Below are 26731 nucleotides of genomic sequence, written 5' to 3' on the forward strand. Positions count from 1 at the left end.
AGAGTCCTGTTTGTATAAATGAAAACTCAGGGTGTTGGCTCTTTCAAAATAGACATGATAAGATGGAAATTTTTTTCTCATTATCAGTTAGGTCATCAGACTGGAAAAGATTGAAAGTTACACATGACACAGCAGTTATCCTAGTATTTCAGAAACAGAGTCAGTTAATTCACAAATGTGGGAGCTTAATACCCCTTAATACTATTGGTAGGTAATAACCTAAGGGGCCTAGCTGAAGCTAGAAAGCGTTCTCAGCAGTGAGTACATAAAGTTTTTGTCCCATTGTTCAACGGTATGGCTTTCCTCGTTCGGACTCAACCAGATAAGATGATATTTTGGTTGAACGACATGTGTGGGAGGAAATTTTTATTTTAAATGTATCAGCCTAAAAATGTTACTTTGAGTCACTTACCAGAATTTTGAAATACTGGAAAATGGGAACTTTTATTAGAAATGTAATCGTTTTCTTTAAGAGTTAGAGTTTACATAAATGCCTAGAATACATAACTTTCCAAGAGTTATATTAGTCTTTAGGATCAAATTTGCTCCTTAGGGTTTTTCCCCTTAGGCAAGAAAACAAAATAAGTTGATTTGAAGCAAATTCTCATAAGCAATGACACACAAAAAAGAAGAAAAAAGAACCTGTGTGGTGAGAAAAATGATTTTACCAGCACGGGGCTGGCTGCAAAAACCAGCAGCTTTGCTGCCAAATGGGTTGTACTCATTCAGAATGGTGAGTGTGGGTTTGTTGTGCTGGGGGTGTGCAGGGAGGAGGGTCTTTTGTCTTTGTCACCTAAAAGTGGTTGATGCAGGAATGCACAGGGTAAACCTGCTGCTTTGCTAGCTCAAAGTAACAGTTGGGGGTTGGAGAATATCCTGGAAATTAGCCGTAGAAAGGCTGAGATAAGCTCTCTGTACATTCTTGGCTGACTGGAAAATTGTGCATATGCAGGGGAGATACAAGAAACTGATGGAAAACAAAATGCAAAGGATACTTGAAAGTTGGTCACAACTTTGAAAGCATCCCCCAAGCCACATAACAGATCATTCAGCAGAGGGTGGATCCTTTCAGGTTTGAGGGACTTGAATACAGTCTTCACCTAAACCATTGGCTGACTTTTTAACTGTGCAGACTTAGGAGCAACCCCTCATGCCATGTGTCCTGGTATACTTATAATGGAAGTCTCTGAGAAGAGAAGCGAGACAAAGGGGGAGAAAAATACTTGAAGAAATAATGGCTGAAAAACGTCTCAAATTTGATGAAAAACATTAACCTACAGCTCCAAGAACACCATGTAAGAAAACAGAACCACATCTAGGTATATCATAATCAAACTGCTGAAAGAGGATATCTTGAAAGCAGCAAAATGACTCATTATGTCCAAGAAAACAATAATATGGTAATGACTCATAAGAAATAATGGAGGCCAGAGAGCAGTAAAAAGATGCTCAAAATGCTAAAAGGGAAAAAAACTGAACCATGAATTGTGTATCCAGCAAAACTATCTTTCAAAAGTGAAGTTGAAGTAAAACATTCCCAGATGAATAAAAATGGAAAGAATTCACTGCTGGCAGATCTTCCTTATAAGAAATACTAAAGGAAGAGCTTCAGGCCAAAAGAAAATGACAGCAGGTAGTAATTCATGTCCATAAGGACCGAAGAGTATTGGAAATAGTAAATAAGTGGGTAAATATAAAAGACTATGTCTATATTTTTTTCATGTCTCATACTTTCTTTAAAAAACATTAGATTGTTTAAAGGAATAACAATAACACTATTGTTAGGCATATAAACATTTATAGTTGTATATATGTGACATTACTAGCACAAAGGAATGGAGCTATGTTGGAGCAAAGTTGCAATACTCAATGAACCTAAGTCAGTATTAATCTGAAGTAGATGGTGACAGGTTAAAGATGCATATTGTAATGCCACTAAAATAGAAAAAGTCAACACAGGAATTAAAATAACACCAGAAAGACTTGCTTAACACAAAAGAAGGCAGTAACAGAGGAAAAAGAGAGCAAAAAGATGAAAGACATGTAAAAAACAAACAGCAAAATGGCAGATTTGAATCCAGTCATATCAGTAATTACATTTTGTGACATTCCAGTCAAAAAGCATTGAATATCAGACTGAATTTAAAAAGTAAGATCCAACTATATGCTGTCTATAAGACACTTATTTTAGAGTCAGACATAAATAGATTGAAAGGAAAAGGGAGTGAAAAGATACATCAAGCAAATAGTAACCAAAAAGAGTTGGAGTGGCTATATTAATATTAGACAAATAGAATAGATTTAAAGAAGATGAAGGACTCCAGAACTGTGAGAAATGAATGTTTGTTGTTTAAGCCACCCAGACCATGGTGTGTCTTCTTACAGCAACTGAGCTAAGACAAGGACTGTCAACCACCTTGACCTGACTAACACTTGTAAAACACTACACCCAGTGACAGCAGAATGCACACTCCTGTAAAGCCTACATGGAAGATTGTCTAGAATGGATCATGTATTGGTTCATAGAACAATTTCCCCCAAATTTAAAAGGATTGAAATCGTATTAAGTTTGTTCTCTAAATACAGTGGAATTAGATTAGAAATCAACAACAGAATGAAATCTAGAAAATCCCCAAACATTTGGAAATGAAGCAGTACACTTCTGAATAACCCATGCATCAAAGCAGGTATCACAAGGGCAGTTAGAAAAATCTTGAACTGAATCAAAATGAAAATAACATATTAAAATTAATGGAGTATAGTTAAAGCAATTCTTAGGAAATTAATATCTTTGAGCATGTACATTAGAAAGGGTTAAGGTCTAAAATGAATCTATGTTTCCATGTCAAGAGGTTAGAAAAAGAAGAGTGAGTCAGACCAGAAGTAAGGAGAGGAAATAATAAAGATCAGAACAGAAATCAATGAAAGAAAAAAGCGGAAAATGTCATTGCTGTACTGAGTATGACGTTTAAGACACATGTTGTTTCTACTGACAGAATTTTATATACTTGGGATTTTTTTTTAAGTTGATTCTTTTCTTGGCAATGCAGAATTAGTGACACCTGCTCCTTGAATTACCCTAAGGCAGTTCTTGAAGTGTGGCCTCTAGGCAAGCAGCATCAGCATCACCTGAGAACTTGTTAGAAATGCATATACTCTGGTCCCATTCCAGGCCAACCAGTTCAGAAACACTGAGAGTGAGACCCAGCAGTCTGTGTTGTAACAAGTGCTGTAGGTGGCTCTGAGGTAGTTAAGTCTGGGAATCACTGCTCTAAGACCTTGGGTGTAATGAGTGGAGGAACAGGGACTTATGGCATCTGCCTTCCTTCTTAGTGGATTAGCAATGATGTGTGAACCCATTATCTTTTATGGTGGTACATTCTAAAGAAAAGGCGATACTGACATTTTAAAGACTATTGGTCACTGCCCTTGACTGTTCCTTTGATCAGGAAATATTTCCAATCATTTAACCTGTGAAGAAGACCTATGGCAGAAAAGCAGAGCCACATAGAGAAAAAGACAGATTTTTGTTCCTTCCCATCACTGTGCCTATCTCATGGGCCTGGGAGCCTTATGCTGACTAGAGGAAAGGGAGCCCTGCTGCACAGAGCTGCTTTCTGAGGCCTCCGAAACATCCCTATTAAAAGTTACTCATTTTTACACTAACTCAGAGATTGTATTTCTACCATGAGACTGGAAGGTAGAAGTGGTGCTTTGCTGTAGCATGTGCGGTCAACACTAGAAGAACTAAGTAGGAAAAGCTATATAAGCGGGGTATTCAAGGTTATTGTAACTAGTTATTTCTAGTCATCCTATGTCAAGGTACTTTATGAATACTAAAAGACAACACAACACCAGAAAGGAGGGTGGTTGTGTATGTTGGTCACCCCTCTCTATCTTTAAGCCATCAGAATGGGTTTCTTAATAATCGATCGAAATCAAGGGACACTAGAGCTCACAGACTCCTTTTTATATTAAATGCCAAAACTAAATACTCATACAGGGTAAGTAAACAAAGATAAAACAACATAGAAGACTTTCACTTAAATGTGGATAGATTGTACATAAATACCCACTGCTCCTCCTTCCCAAGCCTCTAAAATGGGGATTTTAAAACAAAAGAAAAGGCATAAACAGAAAAGCATTCCCCTCCCTTAAAAAAGAAAAGGAAAACAGTGGAAGAGGAGATGATGGCGGTTAAAATTCTGAAACTAGAAAACAGATGGATAAGTTGCTAATGCTGGCTTCAGTGCTAGCATTGGATGAAGACCTTAAGCAGGCTAATTCCTGTCTAGAAAGGTGCAGGGATTAGAACACTGTGTACTCCTGAAAAGTGGAGGTCCACAAGCGTCTGGAAACAGAAGAATTAGTTCAAAGTCTAAATTTAAAGGAGTTGAACCTCCAGATCACCTCCCTACCCTTCCAGTGACTGTTTATCCCTAAAGATGTAGATTCAGGGACAACAGGCAGACTTCAGGGTGGGGGTACAGTTCTGAAGAGGGGGATTATGAAAGGATTTATTCTAAAGAGTGAGACCCCTGACTCTCTTAACTACTTATCTCCTAAAATGCTGGGAGTCAGGCTTATAGTTTTGAGAAAGGAGATTTTTTTTCTTGAGAAATGGACCAGGCATTGGGGAAAAACTGAAGATAACATCTGGAGGTCCTCAATGAAATCCATCAGTCAACCAGCTCTGTGTACATGTAGAGAGCTTCTGGCCAGCTTCTTTACCATTTTACTTTCAAATAGGAGCAGATATTTATTTAAATAGGACTGGATATTTAAGGAAAATCTAAGATGTAAGAGATAGAACAAAACAAAAAGAAAAAAAGGACCTTTGAGGAAACAAAGTGAAGGCAGCAGGAGAAAAAAATTTTTTTTAAACCAACTAAACTAAAATTTAGACCTTCAGAGAGATGACAGGCTACTGCCTCCATAAAACAAGAACAAGAGGCCATAAATAATGAACATTCACAGAACAGAAAATTTCTTAGAATACGGCAAACCCACAGAGTGAGAGAAAATATTCACAAATCGTTACATCTGATAAGGGTCTAATATCGAGAATATTATAAAGGGCTCCTTCAGTTCAACAACAAAACACAATTCAGAAGTGGACAAAGGATTTGAATAGACGTATCTCCAAAGAAATTATACAAATGTCCATAAACATGTGAAAAATGTTCAACATCATTAATCATTAGGAGAATGCAAATCAAAACTACTGTGAGATACCACTTCATACCCTTTAGGATGGCTGTTATCAAAAAAAAGGAAGATATACAAGTGTTGGTGAGAATGTGGAGAAATTGGATCCCTCATACATTGGTGGTGGGAATGTGAAGTAGTATAGCCACTGTGAAAAACAGTTTGGCAGTTCCTTAAAAAGCTAAACATTGAATTGATCTGTCAGTTCTATTCTTAGGTGTATATCCAGAAGAACTAAAAGCAGGGGCTCAAACAGATACTTGTATTCCAATGTTCATAACAGCATTATTCACAGTATCCAAAAGATGAAGTGACCCGTGTCTATCAGCAGATGAACGGATAAACAAAATGTGGTATTTACATGCAATAGAATGTGATTCAGCCATAAAAAGTAATGAAATTCTGATACATGCTACAAAGTGGATGAACCTTGAAGATATTGTGCTAACTGAAATAAGCCAGACACAGAAGAACAGGCACTGTATGGTTCCACTTATCTGGGTACCTGGAATACCAAATTCATAGACAAAGGAGATTAGAGGTTACCAGGCTATGGAGAGGAAAGATAAGGAGTTATTACTTAATGGTTACAGTGTTTCTGTTTGGAGTAAAGGAAAACATTCTGGAAATAGTGGTTAGGGTTGCACAACATTGTGAAAGTAATAAATGCCACTGCATTATACACTTAAAAATTATCAAAAAATGGTGAATTTTATGGGATGTATCTTATCAGAATTTTAAAAATTAATGTAATATACCAAAAAAATCCATTGAATTATGCACTTTAAAAAGGTGAATTATATGGTATATTAATTATATCTCAAGCTGTTTAAAAAAATGATAGAGTAGGATAGGGGGATATGTTGACATTGTTTAACAGAACAAACTTGAGTAGTAAATAAGCCATAGAGAGCTAATGCACAGTATGGTGAATATAGGCAACAGTATTGTCCTGTAATTGTGTAGTGTGATAAATATCGCTACAATGGCAACAGTATATAAGTAGATCAAAGTAACACATTATATACCTTCAATTTATACAATATTATGTGTTAAATATATTCAATTAAAAATTGTTAATGGTAGCAGAAAGAAAATGTTTAGAGAAGGATTAAACGATACAATTGAAGAAATCTCCAAGGAAGTAGAAAAATAACAAAGAAAGAAAAAAAAAGATAGCTAAAAGGTCAGCTCAGGAGGTCCAGAGTCCACATAACTGGAGGACATGGCTCTGCTAAGCTTTCTGCCACTTTCCAGTAACATTTCCTTCTTTTTGAGCCTTCAGTGTCAAGTCTTTAGTGTCCATTTTCCTACTAATGTCTATTCAAGGCTACCTAGGCTTTTTCTGTCGTACTCCTCAGAGTTCTTCTAGTCTCTCCTTGCTGCCCAATTCCAAAGTCACTTCTGTATTTTTTAGATATTGTTACAGTAACAATCCTTCTATTGGGTACCAAAAATCTCATCTAAATACCATCAACTCAAAAGTCCCAAATCTCATTATTTAAATCATCTAAATTAGTGTATGTATAAAGGTCTGGCTATGATGCATCCTGTGACCCAATTCCTCTTCATCTTTGAAACTGAAAAAACACATTCTTTACACTTAGAATATAGTGTTGGAACTATATATATATAGTTTGAATAGACGTATCTCCAAAGAAATTATATATATATATAGGATAACAAAGACATTTCCATTCAAAAAGGGAGCAATGAAAAAGGAAAAGAGTCTTCATTTCCAGGCAATTTCAAGATCCAGCCAGGCAGATTTCATTAGGCTTCAAGGCCTGGAATTAGTTCTCTGTGGCTCCACGCTTTGCCATCTGGATCGTCTTTTTTTCATGAAAGGTAGCACATACTTGCAGCTGAGTTGTTTTATCAGCCTGTTTCCTATCTCTAGAATTTTGGGAGATTTAACAGCCTTCGTTCATTTTATACTCTATCTTTTTCAGGCCAGTTGACAGTGCTCCTGCTTGTATAAAATTCTCAAGAACCTTGTGAATCTGCTGCATATGTCACAGGGATTCGTTTGGTTAATAAACTAACTACTAGATAACATTTTCTATCAAAATTAGGAAAAATTTACCAATATTAGAGAGGGAATGGAGAAACAGATCCCCTTGTAGCCAAACAGTGAGGGAATTAAATTGGTATAGACTTTTGAGGGTTAGTTTGGAACATGCATTTTAAAAACATTCCAGCTCTTCCACTTATGGAAAATTATTCTAGGGAAGTAATTGAAGTGGGCAAAGCTTTTCCCTAAAAAAAAAACAAACTATGACGTTTGCAAATGATGGCTTGTTTGGGAGCCATTAAAATGTCTTATTGAACAAAAATTAAAATCTTGAGAAAAGCATTTTATCTCAGGGAAAGTGTTAATGATACATTAAGTGTATGCATATATAGTTTACAGTATATTGTATGATATTCATATTCCATATCTCCTAAATTCTAAGATTCCATTAACTGTGACATAACCATGTAATGACTGTTAGAGGAAAAAAATTTCAAAGCCATTAAGATGAAGAAGGTATATAGGAGATTATCTCTAGGATTACATGATTTACAAGTGACCTGTTTTCTTCTTTATACCTTTCTGTATCATCCAAAATGACTACATTGAACATATGTTATTAAGGTTATTATTTTTATTCTGTAGATCCTTTATTTATATATTTATTTAATTAATGACGGATGGTTGTAATTCGGAAAGACAGTTTTGAGTACAGGGTATTGGAAATATGGATGTCATACTATTTGTCCTGAATCCTGCCTTTAAATGTATTGGTATGTGTTGTTTGAATCCTATAGCTGATTCCAGCATCCTTTTCATGAGAACGTTTTTCTTATTTTTACCCAAGAAGCTGAAAAAAGTGAAGATTCCTCGGGAGCTGCAGGCCTCTCAGGCTTACATCGCACATACAGCCAGGATTGCAGCTTTAAGAACAGCATGTACCACGTGGGAGATTATGTCTATGTGGAGCCCGCAGAGTCCAATCTACAACCACATATAGTCTGTATTGAGAGACTGTGGGAAGATTCTGCTGGTACGTCCATTTTAAATTGAAGGGCAGATTGGTGAAAAGTGACTATATTACTCCTCCTTGGTCCTCAGGGGAAAAAAATGTAACTCAGACATTTTATGTCTTCCAATAATAGTTCTACAGTGAGTCAATGTAAGTACCTACTATATGAAAAACATAGGATTGAGCCCATTTGGGCAGTGACACATTTGAGTTAAAATAAATGCAACTTCTGGAAGTCTAGTTGAGATTCATTCTTTCAACTGATAATTTATTAAAAACACACCGTGAGCCAAACTCTGTAAGATACCAGAGATTCAGAAGAACAAAAGGCTCATGTTTGTCCCTGACAAAACCACTCTGGTAAAAATCACAAATTAAAGGGATTATTATAGAGAGAAATGTGCCTTGGCTTATAATTTGATTTCAGAAAAGCTTCCTAGAGCAATTGCCTTTAGCTTGAAACATAGAGAATGAATAGGAGTTAAAGAAGCCAAAAGCAGGCAAAAATGAGATCCAGACAACCAGTTCTTTCAGCTGTTGATCATGTAAAATACCTTTGTATTCCTTCGTCCAAGTGCTAAATACGACCTTTGGTATATCTTATGTCCTTATACGCTTTAAGTGTGTCCTTACCCAGCAGAGTAGAGCAGTTCTCTCATCATCTTCCTCATTCTCTTTATTATACATTTTTTTAATATGAGGGGGAAAGTAGCATGTTTTAGACCTCATTACACTTCATTATTTTAAAGTATTGTTTCTTCTAAGATAATTATATTAAGGAACCATGGCCTAAAAAGCACATTGCTAGGTTCAGGCCATGGCAGGATGGATAGAGTATTGCTCATTTTGCAAGAATGTGTAATTTCTGTTAATGGTAAATTTTTTTTCTCTGTCTCTCTCTCTTTGTTTTTGAGGTGAAAAATGGCTGTATGGCTGTTGGTTTTATCGGCCAAATGAAACATTCCATCTGGCTACACGAAAATTTCTAGAAAAAGAAGTTTTTAAGAGTGACTATTACAATAAAGTTCCTGTTAGTAAAATTCTAGGAAAATGTGTAGTCATGTTTGTCAAGGTAAGAAACTCATTAGTCCCCAAAGAATAAATTATTCCATGGGAATGAAATTCACATACACAAAAAACTGATATTTACAAAATTGATAGCTCTGTTTTAAATTGTGTGACATTTTTTTAAAGCTGTGTCTCTGGCTGTTTGTAAAGATTTGGGGAGAAATTAACCTGAACATGATGATGAAAGCCCATTTGCTGCCTACACTGTATAGCTCTGTGCAATTAGCTTTAATTTTGTTATATTGCCAGACAGACTTTTAAGGAGGACACTTTCTGAAGGATGATTGTAAGTTTTCAGTGTGGTTTTTAGGTAATAAGGTGTACTTTTTGTTTGTCTGTCTAATATATGCATGTTCCTGAAGCTTTAAGGAAAATTAAAGCTGTGTGAAATACTAATATATTATCAAAGGGAAAGTTGGTAAGCTAAATAAGCTAAACAGTATGTATTGAGTAAGACAATTCTGTGTAAGGAAATACTCCTAGATCTCCAGCCGTTTACCATTTGTTGTTAACTGTCCAAAGGTCTTACATTTTAGCTTTTAATTCTTCGCTTGGTTGTTGTTTTTTGTTTGTTTTTTTGGTTGATTGGTTTTCAGAAAATTCTCCTAACTATGTTCTTATATCCACCAGGAATACTTTAAATTATGCCCAGAAAACTTCCGAGATGAAGATGTTTTTGTCTGTGAATCACGGTATTCTGCCAAAACAAAATCTTTTAAGAAAATTAAACTGTGGACCATGCCCGTCAGCTCAGTTAGGTTTGTCCCTCGGGAAGTGCCCTTGCCTGTGGTCCGAGTGGCCTCTGTATTTGCAAATGCAGATAAAGGGGATGATGAGAAGAACACAGACAACTCCGAGGACAGTCGACCTGAAGACAGTTTTAACTTGGAAAAGGTATGTAGATAATAGCCATACAGAAAACAACTTAACATTTCAAAGTATTGATTCCAGAAAATAAACGAATAAAGTATTCAAATTAAGAAGTAGAAAAAGAGCAACAATATAAAAACTTAGCCAAATAGAAAGAACGGAACTATAAAGGAAAGAGATTAATGCTAAGGATACAGAACAGTACAACTGAAAAGTAGACTTTGACAAGTCCAGTGAGATAAACTACCAACTATCCTAATAAAGGAAAAAGAAGGGGATTAAGCTTGACATACAATGTGGAAGAAGTATAAAGACTTGTACATTTCTTTAGTAAACTTGAAAACCTGAGTAAAATGAATAACTTTCTAGGATAATGCAAATTACCAAGGTGGAATCCAGAAGAGAGAACACATGTAAGTAACATGAAGAAAATTCTTTTAAATATCAAAGAGCTCACCCCAGAGAGTACTCAGGTCAGATAATTCTACAGGTGAATTCTTTTAACCATTTAAATTATTTCAGAGCATGGGAAACAAAGAAAGCTTCCTGGTTTGTTTTACAAAGCCAGAATAATCTTGATTCCAAAGCCTGATAAAATAAAAATAGAAAACTATAGTTCATTCTCACTTTATGAATATTGATGCAAGAAAAATCTTGGGGGAAAAGTGTTCTTATAAGTGAAATCAAGTTAGTCATTCAAGAATAACATAACCAAGTAGAGAGGAGTTCATTCGAAGAATGCAAGAATAGTTCAAAATTTGGAAAATTCAGTAATATGCTTCATTATATTAGTAGATCAAAGGACAAATTACTTGATCAAGTACCTGTCTTGACTGATTTAAGACTTTAGAAGGATATTTCCTCAAAGTGATTTTTTTTCCTCAAAGTGATTTTTAAAAATTGTATTTGTATCTCAAGCCTAAAACCTGTAAAAGAAATTCCTTTTAGTTATACACGTGACAGAAGTGCTTGCTATATTTTTCTGAAAATAGCCAATGTTATTGGACAAATAAAAGTAGTAAAAATATTGACAATAAGAGGCAAAATTATTTTTTTGCAGATAATGGAGAAATTAACTGAAAAGTTTTTGAAAACAGAATTCAGCAAGTAGAAATTTTAAAATCCATATACAAGTCAGTAGTTTTTTTATACAAATATAATAATAATTTATAAGACTTCTAAAAGTAAAATGAAAATGTTGAATACATTTTAACAACTGTTGGAAAAATCATATGGAAGATAATACCCTATTCACATGAACAACAAAAAAAATACATTAAGAAATTATCTTAAAAGGAGAATATGGAACCTGTGGGAAGAAAATCTAGAAGGGCATAAAATACTTGAATAAATTATTTTGGAACTTGGCAAAATTATTCTAGCATTCTTATGAAAGAATAAACATGACAGTTACCAGAAAAATTGAAGAATAATCAAGAGTGCTTTACCCTGCCAAATAGTATTATATTTTATAAAATTACATTAAAAAATACTGAGATATTAGCTCATGATCAGTCAATGAAAGGAATAGGCTTTTCACAATTAAATTCAAAACATAAAGATAGTAATTTGTTTATTCATTTATTTGTTTATTATAGTTTTACGTATTTTATTTTAACTTATTTTGAAATAATCTTAGACTTAACAAATGTTCAAAGTACTTAACAAAGATAGTACGAAGACATTCCTTACATTCTTCATTCAGTTTCTGCAAGTGTTAGCATCTTGTATAAGCATGATACAAGGATCTAAACCAGAAAGTTAGCATTAATACCGTTTACTAATCTAGAGGCCTTGTTTGTATTTCCCCTGTTGTCCCCCAGTGGCCTTTTTCTTTCTTTCTTTCTTTTTTTTTTGACTAGTTTTATTGAGATATAATTGGCATATAGCACAGTATCAGTTCAAGGTGTACAGCATAAGTGATTTGACATATATATCATGAAATGATTACCACAGTAAGTTTGGTGAACATTTATCATCTCATATGGATACAACATTAAAGAAATAGAAAAAAATTTTTTCCTTGTGTTGAGAACTCTTAGGATTTACTCTCTTAACAGTTTTTACATAAAATGAACAGCAGTGTTAATTATATTTATCCTGTTGTACATTACACCCCTAGTACTTAACTTATCTTAAAACTGGAAGTTTATACTTTTTGACTGTCTTCATCCATTGCACCCTCCCACTACCCCCTGCCTCTGGTAACCACAAATCTGATCTCTTTTTCTGAGTTTGTGTTTTTGAAGTATAGTTGACCTACAGTACTATGTTTCTGGTACACAACATAGTGATTTGATATTTCTGTACATTCAAAGTGACCACTATGATAAGTCTAAATGTTTTCTATCACCATACAAAGATATTACATAATTACTGAATATATTCCCCACACCATACATTTCATACTTGTGACTCATTTATTTTATAACTGAAAATTTGTATAAAGGTAGTACTTTAAATCAGCAAGAGAGGATGGAATCAAATGATATTGGAAAAACTGGTAGCCACTTGAATAAAAAGAAGAAAATAAAACCACCTGAACTCTCCCTCATTTCATATTGCAAAATAAGTAAGATATAAACATAAAAAAAGAAATATAAGTTGCTAATACAAGTACATTTACTATTATTTACTTATAATGTTTTATTCATTTGTAAGCTTGAAATGGGTCCTTTATATGCATGATATAAAACCCGGTAGCCATGAAAGAAAAAAATCGCTTTACTGATTTACAACTGAAAACATCAATTAGTTTAATAAAACAGTCTAAGGACTACTATTTCTAATGTACAAAGAGTTTGAAGTCTAGGAAAAAAGTTAACACTAGAAAAATGGGCAAAGAACCAAATAGATCATTTATAGAGGATCATTCAAAAACATAAGAAAATCTATTAATCTAAGTTTTTAAAATGTTCAACAAACAGATTAGCAAGAGTTCTAAAGACTAATAATACATGCAGCCTGGAGTGGGTGTGGGGCAGCACACTCTCATCTCCCATCAGTGCCATTCCCTTTGACCCTATCATCTGATGGCAGGGAATGTACTCCAACATACTACTCAGATCGGTACACCAAAAGGTGATGTCAATGTTGTTTGTAGAAGCAAAACCCTAGGCTGAACCCAAATGCCCATGAATAGGAACTTAGTTGTCTACATCCATTCATATAATGCAAACTGTGCAGCCAATGAAAGGAGTTAACAGGTTGCAGAATGGAATGTGGTTCCATCATTACTCAAAAAAACCAAAAATGTATGTTTACATATATGAATGTGTAAACAACATGGAAAATATACACTAAACTGGGTGGTTATCTTTGGGGTTGGATCACAGAAGATTTATTTTTAAGACTTTACACATGCTAATGATTGAATTATTTCCAACAAATATACTTTTTATATAAAAAAAGTTTTTAATTTTTTTTAAGATAAAGTTTTTAAATTGTTAATGTAAAAACTGGAAAAAATTGAATTTTTGGTGTCTTAGGAAAAAAATATCCATTTTAGTGTTACGAGAGAAAGGGAGCTTGGAAAAGAACATATTTTTTACATTTTACCAGTATGTCTGGGAATCATAGAGATACTAATTTTAAAAGAATAAGAAATATCAATGGAAGTCAGTGTGGGAACTAACTTAGATTTGTTATTATTATTATTACTAGAATTCTTAAGTCCCCAGGGTCCTCTGTATGAGTCACTTTTTTTCAGTCTCATGTCTTTATTTTAATATTGCATGGCATTCCAAGAACTTGTTGAAAGAATAACTAGAACAGAACCCATTCCTAAAATGAAAAGATACTCTTAATCTCAGGACTTCATAGCTTCCATTCCTTCAAGTGCCCCTCACCCATCATATATTGTGGGATCTCTCTCATTCTTAAGGATTTTCCAAGAAGACCATTTCAGTGTCACATTTGAAGTCATAAAGATCAAAACATTAAATTATTTGGGCATTCTAAAGGAGACTTTTTTGAGGTTGACGTTTCAGATATTCTCAGAGGACAAGGAGATGCAGTAGAAAATTTGAGGGTTCTGGAGTTTCCTCAGCATTTATATGCTTTAGAGGTATATACTCAAAACACCTAGTGCTGTGCTCGTTATCTGCTAGGTTCCCAGTAAGTGACATTTCTTATTTCCATTAGTCAGAGTATGTTTTCTTTTTTTTTTTCTGCCAAGACTAAAACAAAAATAATGTTTGTTAACTGGTTTGCATGAGTCAGGCATTGTTCTGTGTGCTTAACATGAATTGTTTCATTTAAGTAAGCTTCCTAACAACCCCATCTGAAGGGCACACTATCTTCATTTTACAGATGATGACCCTAAGGTTTAAGAGGTCAAGTAATTTGCCCAATGTCAGAGCAGCCAGTAGGTGACAGACACTAATTTATTCAAAAACAAAGTGTGTGTGTTTATGTCACAGGGGCTGTACTGTTTCTTTCCATGTTGGAATAAATCAAAATGATCAAGATGTTAAATCTATCCATTGTTGATATTAAGAAATTGAGAACTCAGTAAATGTGGTGAAGAGAAAGCTTGTATAGAATTTGCTCCCCATTCTCTACAACAGTTGATGAGGCTGCTCATGAACACTGATAAGTCTTCTCAAGTGTTTTTTGGCTAAAGCAGTGCGAATGGGAGAGGGAAGGAGAGGGGAATAAAAGAATCTTGGAGTAACATTATTTTAGGAAATTAATGAGAAATTTAAAGTAGGTACAATATTTGATAAGATTTTCTTATTTTAGTAACCTATTTTGGTTTCTTGTCTTAATCTGAGCTTCTATTTATGGTTATTTTTTTTCTTTTAAGTTAAAATGAAGGAAAGCTTGCTTTCCTTTCTTACCTCCTCTACCCACTTCTTGATTGTCAGCTGCCTATCTTCAATCAGTTTCCTTTGCCACAGGAGAAAGAAGACGTCCCTGTGGAAATGTCAAATGGTGAACCAGGTTGCCACTACTTTGAGCAGCTCCATTATAATGACATGTGGCTGAAGGTTGGTGACTGTGTCTTCATCAAATCCCATGGCCTGGTGCGGCCTCGCGTAGGCAGGTGAGTGTTATTGAGGTGGGGAGGATGAAATTGGGTCTGAGAGATTTGGAGTCAGTAGAAATTCATCATTTTAGGCTGAAAACAAATGTCCTTTGGCAGCTTCTTCCACTTCCTCTCACACCTTACTCTCCCTGCTTGTGCCTCTAGCCACACTCTTCTTTCCCTCTTTAAGTTCCTCCCATGAACTTTTTTTTTTCTTTTTCTTCTACTATTTACTGAAGTCTCAATCCAGAAATCTTCTTGCCCACTTCATATGGTGAACTTCTTTAGCTTAAATTTGAAATGGCTCTTCCTTAAGGAAGACTTACTGTCACCTTCAGACTGGGTTACATCTCTCTGTTACACATTCTCAGAGCACCAGGTTTTCCTTCTTAGAGCACATATCAATCATATTATCAGGTTTCCATAATGAAGCTGCAAACACCCTGGGACCCTCTCTTTTTGAGCAAAAAACAGATATATACCTTTATATCCCATGCTTCAAACAGTACATGAGGCTCAGATATTTAATGAACAAGTAAATGGGTGAAAGTATGGTTGAATGGCCTAGAACAGCAGTGAAGGAGTCAGGGTACAGGGCTGGGCAGTAGAGGACAGTAGATAAGGACAGTAGTTGGTTCCAAAAGATTTTGGTGTAAGTCCCAGCCCAGGTATTTAATATCCTTAGGCAAATGATTTACCTCCCTGAGCTTCAGTTTCCTCATCGTATTTGTTCATCATTCAATAATTGTTTATTATAAACCTACTGCTTACCAGGCTCTGAGGGTACATTAGTGAATAAAACAGACAGGTATCCTTAGTCCCATGGATCTTTATTCTGCTGGGAAGACAAATAATAAACATCATGAATAAGTAAAGTATATAGCACATTAGATCATGATAAGTGCTATGGAAAAAAATAGAGCTGGCTATGGGGAATCAGGAGCATCATAGTCAATGTGGGGAGTTCAAATCATTAAGATGGTGTGTAAAGCCCCACTGAGAGCTGACAGTTGAGCCAACACTTGAAGAACCCAAGGAAGTGAGTAATGTGAACATCCGAGGAGAAAGCTTTCCATGGAGAGAGAACAGCCATTGCAAAGACCTGAGAGGGAAGCATGCCTGGCCTGTTCAAATCAACAGAGCTTATTACAAGGGGAGTGAGCTATGCGCGAGTTACATAAGATATGAGGGCCGGGAGTGCGGTGCAAATCTTGTGGGCCTCTGAAAACACTGTAGGGATGTGGACCTTTACTGAATGAAATGAAATATCATTGGATTATTTTAAGCACAAAATGACATCTGGCTTAGGTCTTAGCAGGATCGCTCTGTCTACTGATTGTTGAGAGTAGACTGTAAAGAGTCAAAGGTAGAAGAGCAAGGAGATCTGCTACAAGGCTGTTGCAGTAATCCAGGCAAGAATGATGGTGGCTTAGGCCAGTAGTCAGATGAGGATGAGGTTACTGCTTCATGTCAGGAACCACAAGACTATGGGGATGATAATAATACCAACTTTATGGTGTGGTTGTGAGAAATGGTACAGTATCTTACACAGAGCAGTCAGATGTTAATTTTTTTTTCTAAGAAGATGTTATCTTGATTTCATCAGATTCTCGCAGAGTAAAGAGATATTAGGCTTGACCTTCTAAAAGGTTATAAACCATAGCCTTAATGTGACCTGACCCCAAATGTTGATAGTCTGTGCTTTTATTGAGCTTACAATTCCAATAATAGATGCTTACATCTTAGGAAGAAAACCTGGGAGCCAGCTTAAACTATTAAGTTACATGCCTTGGTAATATGTTTTAAAAAAATTTTTCCCCTCAGATGAGTAGCCAAGTGTTCACTTCTTTTTTTCCAAGTGTCTTCTCATATGATTAAAGGGGGAAAAAAATCAAGGGAATTGTCTTACTATCAAAACAACCAATGGAGCTCCTCTAAATAGTATATATCATTAAGTTTCTGGTTAACAGAATTTTTGTTAGATTAATCCTGTCATAGGAGTGAAATCCATCAGAATTCCATTTTAATGGAATTTCTCCATTTTTTTCCCCCAAGAATTGAGAAGGTATGGGTCCGAGATGGAGCTGCATATTTTTACGGCCCCATCTTTATTCACCCAGAAGAGACGGAACATGAGCCCACAAAAATGTTCTACAAGAAAGAAGTGTTTCTGAGTAATCTGGAAGAAACCTGCCCCATGACATGTATTCTGGGTAAGTATTTAAGCTTTTATTTAATCGCATTCATTCCACAGTTGGTTGAATAGTTCTTCTGTCCTAGGCACTGTTCTAGGTGGTGTACAGCAATAAACAAACCAAAATCTCTGCTCGCTCAGAGACTTAGAATAGGGCAGAGGTTGGGGAGTCAGTAAGTAAATTAAAATTAAATTATAGAACATCAGATAGTAATTAGGGCTATGAATGAGAATAAAGCAGAGGAAGACGATAGAGAGTAATGTTGAGCGGAGGTCTTCTTTTAGGTAATGTGGTCAGCAAAGCCTCTCTTATAGATGACATGTAAGTAGAGCCCTGAAGGTAGTGAGGATGAGGGAGAAAACCATTCAAATATCTGAGCTTTTCCTCCTTTAAGGCATAGCAAACACCAAATGCAAAGACCTTACGGCAGAGTATCTGGGCCTGTTTGAGACACAATAAGAAAGCAGGGTGGCTGGAGCAGGGCAGGGGGTGTGGTAGGGCACTGAGTCATGGTAGGTCTTATAGACAGTGCAGAGATTGAGTTTGGAACAGATAGGAAGTCCTGTGATGAGGGGTCTGAGCAGAGCAGCCATGTGAGCCGACATACATTAGAGGAATCCCTGCGGCTGCAGTACGGAGATTGTGTTGTAAGAAGCAGGGAGAGCAATTAAAAGACCTTTACATTGTCTTTTGGATTAACCCTGGTAATGTTATTGTTCCCATTCCAGAAATGTGAAGGAGTCTTGTTTTGGTTTCTGTTCAGTCATCCTACTGAGTGTTCACAGTGGCATTGCTTCTCAGATCTAGTTATATGCGTCATACACTGTCATCGTTTCCAGCTATTGTGTTTCTTCTGGCTCTGAATTAACTCGACAGCATACTTACACCAGCTACTATTTACATCTTTTGGAATGGTTTTCCAAAAGCTTTATATTGATTACATAGGATTATAAAGATGAAGAAGCCACCTTGCTTATGACCAAAGGAGATTTGCAGATGAAAAAGTATTTTACAGTTTATAGACTTTGTTTGATCTCTTTAGTGTTTACCTAGGTTGGTTTTGGTGCTTTGAATACTCAGATAAACTATTAGAATTAGTGAAAATATCAAGATCATCTGTATTTCTATTTATCATCACTAAGCAACTGGAAAATTAAAAATTTTAAATAGGAAATTTACATTTAGTACCAAGGAATAAATATTTTAAAAGATACCTAAGACTGACATATACACACACTAAAACAAAAAAACCAAAAAACTGTAAGAAAGTTATCGAGAGAAATTAAAGAAGACCTAAATAAATGAAGTGACCCATCATGTTTATAGCTGAAAGACAGTATTATAAAGATGTCAGTTCTCCCCAAGTTGATATATAGATTCATTGCAGTTCCAATCAAAATCCATTAGGTGTTTTTAATTTTTTTTATCCTTTATTAAATGAAGCCTCCTAAACTCATGTCTTTTCCCTATGTTTTGGGGACCTGGTAGGAACCTCAAGTCAGGGTAGAGACAACACATCCATTCCAGGGCCACTAGTCATTTTTACTCTTTAGTTGTGAGGAGAAATTTTACCTTTTCCAAATCCCCATTTTTTCCTTCTGTGAAATATGGAAAATATTAACTGTCCCTTCTCTGAATTGAAAAGCCTTGGGATTATATAAGTGAAGTGAGGTGTAGGTCCACGTCAGTGATAATAATGATAGCTATTTTAAGCTTCTAAAATGTTTCTGACCTTTTTTTTATGTGTTTTACATTTTTTGCATGTAAATGTTTAATAAGTAGTTAGCTATGAACACTCCTGTTAAGGTCAAGAGCAAAATAGGAATGTCCTTGTTGTTGTTCTGAAGGCTCTAGCCAGCACAGTCAGAAATAAGAAACAAATCTCAAATAAGGAAATTGAGGAGATGAACATTCAAGAGAATCAACCAGGAAATCATGGCACATAATAAAAGAAGATGGTTGAGTATAAAATTAATAACAAATTAGTTGCCTTAAAAGATTCAATAATAATAAAAAGATAAAATTACCTTGGAATATATTTGACAAGATATGTGCCACATCTCTATAAAGAAAGTTTCTTATGCTACATTTAGTGCATTTAAAAAGGTATGCTTGAACAAATTGAAAAGCATATCATGTGCTTGAATAAGAAGTCTCAGCATCATAAAGATGTCCATTCTCCCTAAGTTAATCTTTAATGTGATCTCAATAGACATACCAATAGGAATTTTCTTGTGAGGAATTTGAGACTGAATAAACTGATTTTTTCAATCATGTCAAATAAGAAACAAAAACCAGGAAAATTCCGTAAAACATAGTGAGGGGGGGTGTCTATCTTTACAGATACTAAAACATAACATTACTGACCCAAACTTGAGTCCACCTACTGCAATAAAGCCAGTCTCCTGACACCCAGTTGTGGTGAACAAGTGCAATGTTTATTGCAGGTCACCAAGCAGGGAGTTGAGGCAGCTGGTGCTTAAAAGACCCAACTCCTTGATGGATTTCAGGGAAAGGTTTTTAAAGACAGGGTGAGGGTTTCAATTTTAAAAAAAAAAGACGGGGTAAGGAAGAGGGTTGTGGGGTATATAGTCAGCTCATGGACATTCTTCTGACTGGTTGGTGGTGAGGTGGTTGGGAGTCAACATCATCAACCTTCTGGTTCCAACCAGTCGGGGGTCTATGCGCTTGTGGGCAGCATACAGATAACTTTCCACCTGGTGTTACACCTCTGCAAAACAGCTCAAAGGGAATGGCGCAGAATATTGTCTGTAGCCCTTGAGGAGAAACTAAAGGTCCTTAACTTTGTTTAATGGCCAAACTATTATTTTGTCTTGTTTGACTGTTTTCCCTTCTTTCTGTATTTTTCTCCCTTCTCTGATTAAATTTATTCTTTGAAACTCCAGAAAGGCCTAGGAGGCAAAGATTTTCTACAGATAAAAGGCAGGCGGAGGACATGGGGGGATCTGACCCAGGAAGACCCCATAAGGCCCTGCTTGGTTACAGTAACACTATAATAATTTAAGTTGTTTATGATTTACAAGTAAACATTATTTGAACAGAATAGAAAGTTTAACAGTAGACTCAGATATAATTTAATTTATGATAAAAGTGGCATCCCAGGTAAGCGGGAAAAGATGGATTTTTCTCAAAGTAGTATTTAGATGCTAGTAGCTATTTGGAAAAAGTATCCATTCCTTACATAAACTTCAAAATAAATTCCCAGATAAATAACAGGTTTAAATGAACATAAAATGAAGTAATAAATACACCAAAAGAAGTGACGGGGTAGAAATTTTTATAATCTTTGACATAAAACCTAGAACCTGTACAAGAAAAGATTGGTAAATTCAACTGTGTAAAAGGTTAAAATGTTTGCATAACCAAAACTGGCAGAAGCAAAGACAAATGACAACTCTGAGAAAATATTTGCAATGTATATCATAGACAAAGATCAAATTTCCCTCATATGTGAGCTCCTATAAACAATTAGGAAAAAAGATTAACATCCAGTAGGAAAATGGGCGGAGATTAAGAGAGAGCAGAGAAATGTTACCAGTGGGTCTTAAAAGAAAATAATGTACAAACTCAGCCAATAGAGAAATGCAAATTAAAACTACCCATATGCTGCTTTTTTTTTTTAATTACCTGTCAAATTGTCAAAGATTCGTATGTTTGTTACTAGTTGAGAAGAATATAGGGAAGTGACATTTGCCCACTTTGTGGTGGGTTTATGAATCAGCATAACCTCTATGGAAGGTAATTTGATAATACCTATAAAAATTAAAGTGTACATACCCTTTGACCCAGCTTTTGTACTTACAGAAATTTATACCTCAGATGTATTCATCCATGTACAAATTGATACATGTCTATATCAACATTGTGTTGCTTCAGTGGGAGAGCAAAAATTTGGAAACAACCTAAATATCCATCAGTAGGGAACTAGTTGAATAAATATATTTATACTAGCAGTGCTCCTCAAGATATATTATTTTGCAACAGAATTTAGGTATAAAACAGTATGTGATATGCTGCCATTTGTAATTGTGTGTGGTAAACATACCATGAAATGCAACCTTTTAACCATTTTCAACTGGACAATTCCAGTAAGTCCATTGACAGTATTTTGCAACCATCACTACTATCTATTTCTAGAACTTTTCATCATCCCAAATAGAAACTCTATACCCATTAAGCAATAACTACCCATTTCCGCCTCTTCCAGCCCCTGGTAAGCACTGTTCTACTTTCTGTGTCTGAATTTTGCCTATTCTAGGCCCCTCATATAAATAGATGCAAAATTTGTCCTTATGTGTCTGGTTCATTTTACTCAGCATAAATTAAAAGTTCTCAAGGTTCATCCATGGTGTAGCATGTATCAGAATTGTATTCCTTTTTAAGGCTGAATAGTATTGTATGTATATATAACATTTTGTTCATTCACCTGCTGATGCACATTTGGGTGGTTTCTACCTTTTGGCTATTGTGAATAATACTGCTGTAAACATTGGTATGTGAGCATCTGTTTTGAGTCCCTGCTTTCAGTTCTTTGGGATGTATACCTAGAAGTAGAATTGCTAGATCATATCACAACTCTGTTTAACTTTTTGAGAAAATGCCAAATTGTTTTTCACAGCAGCTATACTATTTTTACATTTCCACCAGCAATATACAAGGGTTCCAAACTCTCCACATCCTTGCTAGCACTTGTTATTTTGTGGGGGGTTTGTTTGCTTGCTTTGTTTGGCTTTTTTCCCCTTTATAACAGCTATCTTCATGAATATAAAGTGTTATTTCGTTTCAGTTTTGATTTGCATTTCCCTAATGACTAAAGATGTTGAGCATCTTTTCATTAACTTATTGGCTATTTGTATATGTTCTTTGGAGAAATGTCTATTTAAATCCTTTGCCTGTATTTTAATGGAGTTACTTGTATTGTTATCATTGAGTTGTAGGAGTTCTTTATATATTCTGAATATTAGATTCTTACCAGAGATATAATTTGCAAATATTTTCTTCTTATGTGTTGTCTTTGTGTCCTTTGAAGCTCCAAAGTTTTTAATTTTGATGAAGTCCAGTTTACCTTTATTTTCTTTGGTTGCTTGTGATTTTGATGTCACATTTATGGAACAATTGCTTAATAGAAGGTCACAAAGATTTACACCTATGTTTTTCTTCTAAGAGTTTTGTAGTTAATAGTTCTTACATTAAGGTGTTTGATCCATTTTGAATTAACTTTTGTTTATGGTAGATGGTAAGCTTCTAACTCCATTTTTACATGTGGAAATCCACTTGTCCCAGCAATAGCTGTTAGAGACTGTTCTTTCCCCATTGAATTGTCTTGACACCCTTGTTGAAAATTAACATAAAACCCAATTGTATGGGTTTATTTCTAGATTTTTAATTTTACTCCATTGATCTATATATTGTTATGCCTGTGTATAGCCTTTAAATCTTCTAACTTTTGAATCATGTGAATATATTAATTCAAAAATAATATGACTTTAAAATAATTGTTAGCTATGACCAGAGTTTACTCCTTTAATTTCTCTCCAATTTTCTCTTTCAGGAAAGTGTGCTGTATTGTCATTCAAGGACTTCCTCTCCTGCAGGCCAACTGAAATACCAGAAAATGACATTCTGCTTTGTGAAAGCCGCTACAATGAGAGTGACAAGCAGATGAAGAAGTTCAAGGGACTGAAGAGGTTTTCACTCTCTGCTAAAGTGGTAGATGATGAAATTTATTACTTCAGGTAAACTTGAAAAATTAAGGCAGAAAGAGCACTTCAGTTCCTAACAGTAAAATTGATATCAAAACAGCATAGTCCAGGGTAGGTTTTTTGGTTTGTTTTTTTTTAATTAGGTCTTAAACTAAAGCAGTATACATTTCAAATAGAAAATATTAATTCATTTAGAGATTAAAGGAAAATCATCATCTGCTGAGACGTGGTAACTGCTGTAATAGTCCTTTTGGTGTAGACTTCGGTAATTATAACGTGGAGGCAGAAATCCTTGGTTCTGGGACACAGCCTGTCTATTAAGAGATTGCGCAGTTCCTCAAACTATGAAAATTCTTTTTACTATGTATAGGCAACTAGATCCCAATTTTGGATCCAGTGCCTTTGTGGGTATTGAGCAGAATCCTTTAAAAACAAGCATTTGTAAGTAGGTGTGACTTTGTAAGTGCACGTTTTGATTCTTTAGTGGATATTGCAGATTGCAGGAAGTTGTTTCTAGATATTAAGGCAGAGCATTGCATTCTGATCGATTCTGCAATAATGTTAGCTGATTTCATTTTATTTTATGTCACTTCTTTTAGAAAACCGATTGTTCCTCAGAAGGAGCCCTCACCTTTGTTGGAAAAGAAGATCCAGTTGCTAGAAGCTAAATTTGCTGAGTTAGAAGGTGGAGATGATGATATCGAGGAGATGGGAGAAGAGGATAGTGAGGTCATTGAGCCTCCTTCTCTACCTCAGCTCCAGACTCCCCTAGCCAGTGAGCTGGACCTCATGCCCTACACACCCCCACAGGTGAAGGTGACAAGTTCCGGTTACTTATCTCATTCCCAGCTTTGGTTTGCAGCAGATTCAAATTAAGAAGTAAAGAGATATCTAGCTCCTACATTATGTGACCATCAACCTAGAATTCTACAGGAAGGAACAGATTTTTTTTCCTTTCTCGGTGCTATTAATAATTTAAAATTTAATACCTTATTTAAATTTCATAGGTACCTGTTTTTAATGGCAAGTTTAATTAGAAAGCTCACCTTGCCTTGTATTAAAAACAATGAAGAACTGCATCTCCTGTTACTCTAGCTTTTATTACTCATATCTTTTTAGTCTCTCCTTTAAGACCTCATCTTCTGGTTGAGGTGCTCCTGGTATTTTTTTCTCATTCAGAATTTTCTCAAGACTTAATTGTGAGGTCACCATTACAGATTGCAGTCATGGAATTTAGTGAAACTTTCATTTATTTCTTATATGGTAAGAGGCAAGGAAGAGCTGTGTTTTGAACAGGAAAATGGCCAGCTATAAACTGAACATGTCTATAAAACAGTAGCTGTTAAATCACATGTTCCTGGGTTCCAGAAACTTTGAGCAGTTAACCAAATGCAGTGTTCTGATGCACTATAAGAGCTTTCTGTCTTACAGTCTACCCCAAAGTCTGCCAAAGGCAGTGCAAAGAAGGAAGGCTCCAAAAGGAAAATCAACATGAGTGGCTACATCCTGTTCAGCAGTGAGATGAGAGCTGTGATTAAGGCCCAGCACCCAGACTACTCTTTTGGGGAGCTCAGCCGACTGGTGGGGACAGAATGGAGAAACCTTGAGACAGCCAAGAAAGCAGAATATGAAGGTAAATAGAGCCTAGGCACAACTGTCTTCGGCTTTCTAAGCAAGGGGGCGTTTTCAGCAATGCACGTGCATAGACAGGTTTTACTCTCTTGTTCTTACCACTTGCACATGAACTTTGTGTTGGGGACTGTCTCAGATGGCTCCCATCCAGCAGTTTAAGTGTCAGCCTTGTCCTGACTGAGCAAGCGCTGCCTCTGACTTGGCCTCTGATGCTGGTGTGGTTTTTTTTTCCCCCAAAAGTTTTCAAATATTTTGCTATTAAAAATTGCATGATTTTCTTCTTTCATCGAGTCCTGTAAGCTACACATGTGTTGAGCTGGGGAATGATTTTGTACAAGGATGTTAAATATAATTTTGGTTAAAATTCATCCGAAAGGGGGCTTTCAAAATCAGTGATCTTCTATTACGGCTCTTGATAAGCCATATGTATAAACTCCAGACTGAGGCTTGGCTGAAGCGCTTGGTTTCCTAGGCCATTCCTGGCCTGTGTCGTGTCTGCATCCATAGCTACTTTTAAGTAAGGTACTTGGGTTCTCTTTGATAAAGCTCAACTGCCTTCATTTTCCTGTTCTCTGTGATTACATTATTTTGGGTTACAAACTATCATTCAAGGATTTGGTGGTTCTTAGCCACTAGGGACAATTAGTTAACAGAGATTTTGGGGTTTTTTGTTTTTTAGCATGTCAGGTATGACTTTAACAAAGAAATGAATAGTAAACATTAGATTAGGCAGGACTGTTGCCCTTACAGCTGTACTACTTTTTCCATTTGGAGTTGTATATTTTATTTTGCCAGTTTAAAGCCTCTCTCAACGATTGACCACATCGATCATCATTATTCTTCTTGGCTGGGTTCAAATCCATTATTTTCCAGCCAACATAAAGAAATTAATTGTTAAGGCTGCCTCCTTCATTAAAGTTTATGGAGTTTCCAAAGAAACTCTTTTAAAAAAAAATTATTCCTTTCACTTATTACAGTTAGTTGAAAATTATCTGCCAGGCTTCCCCAAGGATCTTCTGCAGAACCCTAATCCTACAAGATGCTCAGCCAGAAAATATCTGTGGAAAAACCAGTTTGAGAAGCACTCCATACACTCTCTCTCTTGGAAACTTACATTGCATATTGCCTTTAATATCTTTAACCTTGTAGTACAGAACCTATTTTTCTCAGCTGGCTTTTCCTGAAACTTGATCAGGTATTCATATAATACCTGCTAATATCTTGAAGAATGAATATTTCACAGAACATTCTTTGAGAAACCCTTGTCAGTTCTGTAAGAACCTAGAACTTTGGAGAGCTTTGATATTTCTAACCTTAGTGGAAGTTAAGACCAGATATATCATTAAGCTGGAGAAATGTTAGAAATGAATCTCACCCCACATAGCTGGAAAGCCTTGTCCAGGACCAGCAGAGCCAGTACTGCATAGCTGGTTATTTAGAGTAGAGCAAACAAGAGTAAGAAATTGTCTGGAGAAAACATAAAAGTAAAAATGCTAGAGCAGAAAAGAGAAGGAGAAATAATGGCTTCTGGGAAGTTCTCTCAAATTCAGAGGGGAGTCTGAAATTCAGTGAGAACCTAGTGAAAGGAGTTATATGACTCAGCAGTGTCTGCCTATGATAGAAAACCTGAACTTTTGGTGTTTTGACCCATTGAATTCAAAACGCAAAGTTTGTAGTTTGGCTGGCTTCATTTAATAATTCTCTTTCCTAAAACAGCCCAGTTGGGCTCCTCCTGGAAGGAACAGGTAGCCAGTTCAATATTCGATTCACAAGGCTGAATTTTTTTTCAACTTTGTTTTTTTTTTTTTGCTCTCCCATTTTATTGTGTCATTTGTGTAATGAAAATACTAGAACCAATGTAGGGGTCTAGGTCATCAGTGTTTTTTTACTGATAGTTCAAGGAAATGGGTTGTTCAAATGGCCTTCATCCCTCACGCTCATTGTACGGAGGATCTGTAACCTGGGACAGTGTTAGTGAGT

The 26731-nt window shown here is 35.7% G+C and overlaps 1 protein-coding gene across 27 annotated transcripts in view; it reads left to right on the forward strand.

Moving 5' to 3' along the window:
• PBRM1 (polybromo 1) overlaps positions 1 to 26731 on the forward strand; it is a 100750-nt gene that overhangs the window by 61263 nt on the left and 12756 nt on the right. For 13 of the 27 annotated variants that reach the window (XM_032458290.1, XM_032458300.1, XM_032458301.1 and 10 more), the window contains 8 exons: positions 8070 to 8255; positions 9149 to 9306; positions 9933 to 10196; positions 15074 to 15219; positions 17257 to 17414; positions 22969 to 23152; positions 23719 to 23929; positions 24551 to 24752. In XM_032458290.1, the coding sequence (XP_032314181.1) occupies positions 8070 to 8255; positions 9149 to 9306; positions 9933 to 10196; positions 15074 to 15219; positions 17257 to 17414; positions 22969 to 23152; positions 23719 to 23929; positions 24551 to 24752 (1509 nt within the window). Of the gene's footprint in view, positions 1 to 8069; positions 8256 to 9148; positions 9307 to 9932; positions 10197 to 15058; positions 15220 to 17256; positions 17415 to 22968; positions 23153 to 23718; positions 23930 to 24550; positions 24753 to 26731 lie in introns of all 27 variants that reach the window. The other 14 variants (XM_032458297.1, XM_032458294.1, XM_032458295.1 and 11 more) reach the window with 3 other exon arrangements.

This window comes from Camelus ferus, chromosome 17 (genome assembly GCF_009834535.1).
Source record: "Camelus ferus isolate YT-003-E chromosome 17, BCGSAC_Cfer_1.0, whole genome shotgun sequence".
Classification (NCBI taxonomy): domain Eukaryota; kingdom Metazoa; phylum Chordata; class Mammalia; order Artiodactyla; family Camelidae; genus Camelus; species Camelus ferus.